The sequence below is a fragment of the Phyllopteryx taeniolatus genome, chromosome 2 (genome assembly GCF_024500385.1).
Source record: "Phyllopteryx taeniolatus isolate TA_2022b chromosome 2, UOR_Ptae_1.2, whole genome shotgun sequence".
Lineage (NCBI taxonomy): Eukaryota > Metazoa > Chordata > Actinopteri > Syngnathiformes > Syngnathidae > Phyllopteryx > Phyllopteryx taeniolatus.
This window is the reverse complement of record NC_084503.1, coordinates 5,727,181-5,736,906: the sequence shown is the minus strand read 5'-3', so window position 1 is coordinate 5,736,906 and position 9,726 is coordinate 5,727,181. Positions and strand designations below refer to the sequence as shown.

The following is a 9,726-nucleotide window of genomic DNA, read 5'->3' as shown; positions in this document are numbered from 1 at the left end:
AGTGTTATGCTATGCACGGCACATGAAGTGGGCCAATGGCGAGTTGGACGGCTCCGCTGGCAATTGGCCTGCTACTGGTGGGTCGTTGCTATTAGCCGCTCGTGGGCCGGCAGACCGGCTTTGGGTCCATCAGGGTTCCTATGCAAGTATGGGGAAGAATGCAATTTGATTTCATACATTTCCAGGTCTGGAAAAGTATGGAAACTATTGTATGGAAGACTATTCATGTTTCCAAGACTGTTACAAGCGCTCTATTTTCTAAAACAAAAACAATTATGACTGGCTAAAAATATATGTAGATCGATCCATGTTATTTTTACCAATAAAACATGACATTGTTCCAATTTAATGCGCAGCAGCCTTTGCCGTTAGATTATACAAGCAAAAATAGCAACCAGATTTTTTGATAAGTAAACGTGAAATACTCTGAGGACAGAATTTACCGAATTTAAAACAATAATGAGTGATTTAATCATTTACTTTATTAGCTGCTTTTATAAATGGGATGGGCATATCTGCCTCACAGTTCAGAGGAACCGGATTCAAATCCGGCCTCGCCTGTGTGGAGTTTGCATGTTCTTCCCGTGCCTGCGTGGGTTTTTTCCAGGTCCTCCGGTTTCCTCCCACATCCCCAAAACATGCGTGGTAGGTTCATTGAGACTCTAAATTGCCCGCAGGTGTGAATGTGGGAGCGAATGGTCGTTTGTTTCTATGTGCCCTGCGATTGGCAGGCAACCAGTTTCAATGGTGTAGCCCGCCTCTCGCCCGATGAGAGCTGGGATAGGCTCCGGCAAGCCCGAGACCCTAGTGAGGAGAAGACCCATATATAGATTCCATTGAAGTAGATACAGTACTTCACAATTGGCCGTTTGGGTTGGCGGCCGTTAGGTGGCTGTTGGGCAGCCGTGATGTTTTATTTTGAAGAACCGGGAAAAAGCAGTTCTTTTTCACATCAGTCACAACACCGTGAATGGGGTTACGGGGGTGGCGGAGAGTTCTTATTTATTGTTTTTACTAAGCACTTCTCCTTATTATCACATTAATGAAGTTGAATAATAGCAGATCACTGCTGGTCAATCCGAGACAAGACCAAGACCTTCAAAATGTGGTCTCGAGTGTTCCAACACGAGCTAGTACATCATTTTTGATGAACGATGGAGCGTTCGAGATTGTTACTCTCTTCGCTGGACTAACGGGTGGGAGAACGGAAGTGAAAGCGTCTTGGATCGCAACAGCCTTCTCCACAACGTCACTCCCTTTAGTCCTGCTCTACAGAAACATAAAGATCGCCCCATTCACACGGGAGGCCGATTTTACGCCACCGTACTGCTTCCTCCGCCAAACACTACACCGTTGGGACAAGTTTGAAGGCGCCTGCCGGCGGCATGGAGCCGCCACCCGAACAAATTACTCCCACCGAGCCTTAACCAGAAAAACCTCCCGTAAACTAAACTCAAAAACATAGGCTACTAAGAAGAAAGAAAGACAATTGGAAAATCTGCAACAGCACTCAGCTCGAAGCGGACAGAGCGTCATTCGCACACACGAGAGAGAGAGATGTGTACAGTAAGGTATCTTGACTCAGATGTGATATAAATGTGTATGCAAGTATGCATGGTGGAGTTCCTGGAGATCAAAGCAAACACGGAACACGCCCACTTGTAGGCTATTAAACGCTGGACGATCGTATTTTGATTGATCCCATGATGACAGTAGAGATGATGCTAAAAACTGTTGACTAAGCATGACACAAGATTGCTATGGGAGTTTTCTTTTCTGTTTGAGTTGTAGGAATATGTGCGCGGCAAAACATGGTGCCAAGTTCCCAACAAAATCTTCTCTCCCTCCCTTAATTATTTCGCCCCCTTCTCAAGAGGCCAGTAACACAAACAGCGTGAAAGAAGAATTTACGACTGCTGTGTGTAATGTTGCTTTTCCACTGATCGTCTACTTTCCCTTTCGACTTGACTCTGTTTAGCGAATCATCCTCTTCCATCTCTCCATCTTCTACATCTTCTGCTGTAACTCCTGCTAGTGGAGTGGGCAACGGCTGAAAAAAGACCCCTAACCCTCCCGGCGGTTGAACAAAACGGGAGCTTTTTTTTTTTTTTTTATTAATAGACATCCATGATGTCTCTCTCTCTCTCTATATATATATACACACACACACACACACACACACACACACACAGTATATCGTGTGCAGAACTGTTAGGCAAATCATTTTGACCCTATTATGACATTTCCTTGCTTTCAGCTGGATAAACTTGAATGCTTAAGGGATTTAAGCATAGCAAGCGCTGTGTATTTATGTAATGTGTGGGTGTGGCCCAAGGAGATGAATTATTAGACTTCACCGATTACACCGACGACACTGATCCGTTTGCCATGATCGGTATCGGCCGATAATTAGCATTTTATGCTGATCGGCCGATTGGGTTTAATGTCATAATTCGCCAATCCGATCAATGCGCCGCAAAAGACATCTACTACAGTATACAGTATATTTGAATCCAAAAGCTAGCTTGTTTTTTAGCCTTGTTGCGTGTCTTTTGACATCATTTACGATCACTGGGCTTTGTCAAATCAAAGGCGACCGGATACACTTGTTACCACGGGAACAACAATGAATCACGCGTGTATTGCGTTGGTCAAAAAAGAACAAAATGAGGAAAAATGTGCAGCAGTGGTGGTCACCTGTGCTCGGGAGAAGATTGCTTGAGGTATGTTCATGTACTTTTAATACGATACGGCTCGCAAGCAGCCAGCAAACGTTATGTAGCCTGGCAAGATAGTGCTAGCACGAACGGTTGTATGCAAACACGCCGGCGTTCTGTTGAATCATGCTCGAAGGTTTCGCTGTGTGTTTAGTAATTTCATTCGCCATTATTTCTGTCATGTTGTAATGTTGGTTTGACCTGACTGGAGAATATTTTTGAAGATACTCAGCATACAGTCCACAAGTATATACAGTGAACCAACAAGTCATTTAAATAGACACATTGCTCCATCTTGTGATCGGATCGATGGTCGGTTTTCTTAAAAATCCCGATCGTGTAAAGCCTAGTAATTATTAGGCAGCTTATTTTCTTTAGGCAAAATGGGCCAAAAGAGATTTCACTGACTCTGAAAAGTCAAAAATGATCAAAGGTCTCTCAGAGGGGAGCAGCCATCTTGAAATATGTAAGACTTTTTGGGGGTGATCACAGAAATCATCAAACGTTTTGTTGCAAATAGTCAACAGGGTCGCAAGAGACGTCTCGAGAGAAAAAGGCGCAAATTCACTGCCAAGAATCAAGCGTGAAGCTACACAAGTTCTGTCATATTTCAGAACTGCGACCTTCCTGGAATACCTCAAAGTAGAAGATGTTCAGTGTTCAGAGACATGGCCAAGGTAAGAAAAGCTGAAAAAAGACCATAATATCTCAAGACATATTTCTCAAAGGTTTCATGGACTGATGAAATGAGATTGACTCTTGAAGGACCGGATGGAAGGGCCCGTGGCTGGATCACTGAAGGACACAGAACTCCACTTCAACTCCGACGCCAACAAATGATGAAAATGAAAATGGCAGGCCTCTCTCATCGTTTGAAGTGGGAGAACTTGCGCAATTGATGGCTCGCGAAGTACTTGTTTGCCCCACTGTACAGGTTTGCCTACCCGGGTTGCATTGCGTGACGCATAGTCAATGACGGTTGCAAAACGCACAGATCTTTTTGCTCATCAATGGAAAGTGCTTCCTAACACGATCTTCAGCGGATTTTCATTTTTGATCTATTCCAGCGTTTGTTTTTTTTTGAACTGAAAATAAACACCCACACTGCAAAAACTCAAAATCTTAAAAAAAAAGACTCATCACCTTGTTTTTAGACCATTTTCACTTGTTTCAAGCTAATGTTTACTTGAAATAGGTAGACAAAAAGTTATTTTTTTACTCCACTGGCAATTTTTTCTTTTATTTGTTTGTGTGTGTGTGTCTGTGTGTATATATATATATATATATAAGTTAGATTAAAAATAAGTACTGTATATCTTCACTGCATTCTTATTATTTTCTATTATTGTATCAAATGATGTTGCACTAATGAGAAATATATATTTGTTCTTCTATCCGTGCCAGTAGCGGAACAATTCGATGCCATTCCTCTGGCAAAAGAGCCAATAAAGCTGTGTCTCCACCTGTTGCCATTTATGCAAATGCAGCAGCTTTCCACATTTCACACTCAGTACGATGAAGTACATTTGCGACTACATTGAGACAAGATCATTATTTAAGTCTTGACTTCATATTTTGGACATTTTTGTTTGGTGGTTTACTGTTGAGATTCTCATGAAAAATAGAAGGCACCTATTTCTCACAAAATGTCAAATGTTCAAAGGGGATAATCCTTTTTTTCCAAGTCAAAGTCCTTGCTGGAGGTCTAGGTGTATTGCGGGTCCAATACACAAGCTCACGTGCACGCCATCCTGTATACTTGCCCTCAATAACACGCATTAATAATGAATGATAATGTTGAGCTCCTCACTCTTCAGTAAATATGTCCGTCAATATGTATCCATTTATTCTCTCTCCCTCTCTCGCACTCTCTCGCTCTCTCGCTCTCTCGCTCTCTTGCTCTCTCTCCCTTTCTTCCTTAGTAATAGCAATTAGTAAGCTCCGGGAAGACTTGTCTACTGAAGAGTGAAAGAAAAGAGCACAGACCAGGGAGAATACACCGGAGAGCCAAAAGACACCGATCCTTATAAGATCACAAATCCTTATAGAAACGGACCAAAAGTCAACAGGAGGGGAGTGAGCGGAAGATGGAAAAGCAGCTTCATGTCAGAGAGGACTGAGACTCAACGAGACTCAAGGACAAACTGAATCCACATTCAATTCAGGGGGCGAGGGAAACATCGAGATGATCTCAAGAGATGGCCTCCAATTTCAGCGATATTGTCAAGCAGGGCTATGTACGGATGCGCAGTCGCAAGCTTGGGGTAAGTTTTTTTTTAATTTTATTTCGCTTGATTTTTGCATAAATGTAAACAATCATCAAATGTTTTAATCTAGTGGAATAGTTCTGCTTGCAACTATGATTCCTTCATTGCAGTGTAGGTTCCACAAGGTTGTTGTCATCATGGGACTACGACCAGGCGGTTGTTGATCCGCCTGTTGTTGTGCCCATTGTTCTCTTGTCCCTCCCTCGGCTGCTCGATCCCGCCATCCGCTTGGTTTTCTCTGTTTATCTACTCTCTAGACTGTCGCTCCATCTTAACCTAACATTCTAAAGCAGTGTGTGTTTGTGTATATATGGAAAAATAATCTATAATATTGAACTTTATGAAAACAGAGTAGTAACATAATTAAATAGAATGTAAAGAATTTAGTTTAATTTAATACACCCCTATGATGAAAGATGTTAATGGATTGAGGTTTCCCTTGCCCGGATGCGGGTCACCGGGGCCCCCCTCCGGAGCCAGGCCTGGAGGCGGGGGCTCGAAGGCGAGCGCCTGGTGGCCGGGCCTGCACCCATGGGGCACAGCTCGAAAGGGTAACGTGAGTCCCTCTTCCCATGGGCTCACCGCCTGTGGGAGGGGCCGTAGGGGTCAGGTGCAGTGTGAGCTGGGCGGTGGCCGAAGGCGGGGACATTGGCGATCCGACCCCCGGCTACAGAAGCTGGTTCTAGGGATGGGGAATGTCATCTCTCTGGCAGGGAAGGAGCCCGAGCTGGTGTGTGAGGTCAAGAAGATCCGACTATATATATAGTCGGGCTCGCCTCCACACACGGTTTGGTACCAGTCCTCTCGAGAGGGGTTGGACTCTCTTCCACTCTGGAGTTGCCCACAGTGAAAGGCGCTGCGCAGGTGTGGGCATACGTATTGCCCCCCGGCTCGGCGCCTCTATGTTGGGGTTCACCACGGTGGATGAGAGGGAAGCCTCGATCCGGGGGGTACAGGTCCTGACTGTTCTTTGTGCCTATGCACCAAACAGCAGTTCAGAGTACCCACCCTTTTTGGAGTCCTTAGAGGGGGTGCTGGAGAGCGCTCCCGTTCTGCTGGGGGACTTCAATGCTCATGTGGGCAATGACAGTGAGACATGGAAGGGCATGATTAGGAGGAACGCCCCCCCCCCCCTCCCGATCAGAACGCGAGCGGTGTTCTATTATTGGACTTCTGTGCTCATCACGGATTGTCCATAATGAACGCCATGTCCAAGCATAAGGGTGTCCACACGTGCACTTGGCACCAGGAAACCCTGGGTCGAAGTTCGATGGTCGACTTTGTGGTCGTGAGTTGGCTCCGATGGTGGGGGAAGATGTCGGTCGGACCTGGCAGGCCCAAACGTATTGTGAGGGTCTGCTGTGAACGTCTGGCAGAATCCCCTGTCAGAAGGAGTTTCAACTCCCACCTCCGACAGAGCTTTGCTCATGTTTCGGGGGAGGCGGGGGACATCGAGTCCAAGTGGACCGTGTTACGCGCCTCCATTGCTGAGGCGGCCGACCGGAGCTGTGGCCGTAAGGTGGTCGGTGCCTGTCGTGGCGGAAATCTCCAAACCCCTTGGTGGACACTAACGGAAAGGGATGCCGTCAAGCTGAAAAAGGAGTCCTATCGGGCCTTTTTGGCCTGTGGGACGCCTGAGGCAGCTTATGGGTACTGACTGGCCAAGCGGAATGCAGGTTTGGTGGTCGCTGAAGCAAAAACTCGGGCATGGGAGGAGTTCGTTGAGGCCATGGAGAAAGACTTCCAGACGGCTTCGAGGAAATTCTGGTCCAACATCCGGAGTCTCAGGAAGGGGAAGCAGTGCACATCAACATTGTATCGTGGGGATGGGGCACTGCTGACCTCGACTCGGGACGTTGTGAGTCGGTGGGGAGAATACTTTGAAGACCTCCTCAATTCCACCGACATGCCTTCCCATGAGGAAGCAGAGTCTGGGTTCTCTGAGGCGGGCTCTCCTATCTCTGGGGTGGTGGTCCCCCTTTTTAAGAAGGGGGACCGGAGGGTGTGTTACAACTACAGGGGGATCGCACTCCTCAGCCTCCCTGGTAAGGTCTATTCAGGGGTGCTGGAGAGGTGGTTCCGTCGGAAATTCGATTTAGGAGGAGCAGTGTGGTTTGTGTGGTCCTGGCCGTGGAACAGTGGACCAGCTCTACACCCTCGGCAGGGTCCTCAAGGGTGCATGGGAGTTCGCCCAACCAGTCTACATGTGTTTTGTGGACTTGGAGAAGGCGTTCGACCATGTCCCTCGGGGAGTCCTGTGGGGGGTGCTTTGGGGGTATGGGGTACTGAACCCTCTGATACGGGCTGTTTGGTCCCTCTACGACCGGTGTCAGAGCTTGGTCCGCATTGCTGGCAGTAAGTCGGACTCGTTTCCGGTGAGGGTTGGACTCTCTTATGGACAGAATTTCTAGACACAGCCGAGGCGTAGAGGGGGTCCGGTCTGGTGGCCTCAGTATTGCAGCTCTGCTTTTTGCAGATGATGTGGTGCTGTTGGCTTTATCAAGCCGTGATCTCCAACTCTCACTGGAGCAGTTCGAATCCGAGTGTGAAGCGGCTGGGATGAGAATCAGCACCTCCATATCTGAAACCATGGTCCTCAATCGGAAAAGGTTGCCATGCCCTCTCCAGGTCGGGGATGAGATCCTTCCCCAAGTGGAGGAGTTCAAGTATCTTGGGGTTTTGTTCACGAGTGAGGGAAGAATGGAACGGGAGATCGACAGGCGGATCAGTGCAACGTCTGCAGTGATGCGGACTTTGTATCGGTCCATTATGGTGAAAAAGGAGCTAAGCCGAAAAGCGAAGCTCTCAATTTACCGGTCGATCTACGATCCTACCCTCACCTATAGTAACGAACTGTGGGTCGTGACCGAAAGAACAAGATCAAGCGGCCGGAATGAGTTTCCTCCGCAGGCTGTCCGGGCTCTCCCTTAGAGATAGGGTCAGAACCTCGGTCATCCGGGAGGAGCTCAGAGTAGAGCCGCTGCTCGTCCACATTGAGAAGAGCCAGATGAGGTGGCTGGGGCATCTGACTCGGATGCCTTCCTAACGTCTCCCTGGTGAGGTGTTCCGGGCACGTCCCTCCGGAAGGAGACCCCGGGGACGACCCAAGACACACTGGAGAGACTACGTCTCTCAGCTGGCCTGGGAACGCCTCGGGATCCCCCCAGCAGAGCTGGATGAAGTGGCTGGGGAGAGAGAAGTCTTGGCATCCCTGCTAAAGCTACTGCTCCCGCAACCCGACCTCGGCTAAGCGGTAGCAGATGGATGGATGAAAAGAATTTAATGGCTTGTGAATCATAATTGAATGTTGCAATCCAATTCATTGTGCTGCTCCTTCTGGTGTGCACCAGGATGCAGTACTGTATAACACAGTCATGTAAACAAGACCAAAGAAGAATTGTACTTCTTCCTCTACGACTACTTTAAGTGACTCCGTAAGATGCTGTAATATTAGTTTTGTAGAGGACAAAGAATAGACGCCTGTGAGTATTGTTATATTTTCTGTGTTTATATGTTGCTCCACCATATGATTTCCAATAGTTTATGCTTCTAAAATCACCACTATCGAAGCTCTTCACGAAAATCGGGGCAATTACATCTTCAGTAATTCACTTTATGATGATAAACTTGCTTCTTCTGTCCACGATAAAACCTTGCTTCGCATTATTATTTGAAAGTTCATCAAGGATGACTCTTAACAGCTGGATGATTCTCCTCCCATTAAGTAACCCCAGACAACGCCTGCTTGACATTCGGCAACAAGCACTAAATTGCCTATGTCCCTCAGCCGAACTTTGCTAAAGAAACCACAGATGAAGACCAACATTGTGGACTGCATGAAGAAGATCTTCTGCAATGTCCATGCTGAAGTGGCACCCGCACTGGATATGGACCAAGAGTGTTGGTACCTACCAAGCTTTGGAATCCATCGTCCCGGAAAGACGAAACAAATCAGAGTTGTGTTCGACTCAAGGCACAGCACAACCACATATATTGAAATATTTGTTGCTCCAAGATCCAGATTTGAATAATAGTCTAACAGGGGTCCTCAAAAAAGTGGACCAAACACATAACCTCTGCAAAGCAAAACTAGCTCTGAAACCTGACTTCACAATACCGAGACTAGAGATTTGTGCTTCAGTGCTTGCAGTGAAGGTGAATGAAATGAACCTGGAGTGGAGAGGTTGTACAGCAAAGTGTACAATGCCGGGTTTTTCTCTGACAGTAAGGTAGCGCTCGGCTACATCTTCAACAAGTCAAGACAATTTCACATATATGTGAAGATCTGTGTGTACTAACAAAATCATTTCGCACATTCAACAACAACAACAAGCCCTGGTTCACTGCTAAACTTAAGCAGCTTCGCCAAGCTAAGGAGGACGCATATCAGAGCGGGGACAGGGCCCTGTATAATCCAGCTAGAAACCAGCTGACTAAAGAAATTAACATTGCAAAGAGGAACTATGCAGCAAAGTTGGAAAAACAGCTTAGCGCAAACGACGCTAAATCAGTCTGGCATGCATTCCAGTCGCTGACTAATTACAAGCGACGATCCCCCCAAGCTGAGAACAATAGCACACTAGCCAACGACTTGAATACCTTCTACTGCAGATTTGAAAAGGACAGTTTCACACCACACACCCACACGGCTGCACCCCCGACCACAACCACACCTCTGACTTCTGCGTTAACCATCCATGAACAGGATGTGAGACGCATCTTCAAAGAACAAAAGATTAACA

General features: G+C 46.9%; 1 protein-coding gene across 1 annotated transcript in view; it reads left to right on the top strand.

The window, feature by feature from the left end:
• The first annotated feature begins 4,650 nt into the window (after positions 1-4,650).
• dok4 (docking protein 4) overlaps positions 4,651-9,726 on the top strand; it is a 28,676-nt gene continuing 23,600 nt past the window's right edge. The window contains exon 1 of the mRNA XM_061766313.1: positions 4,651-4,981. Coding sequence (XP_061622297.1) covers positions 4,916-4,981 — 66 coding nt within the window. The 5' untranslated portion in view covers positions 4,651-4,915. The remainder of the gene's footprint in view (positions 4,982-9,726) is intronic.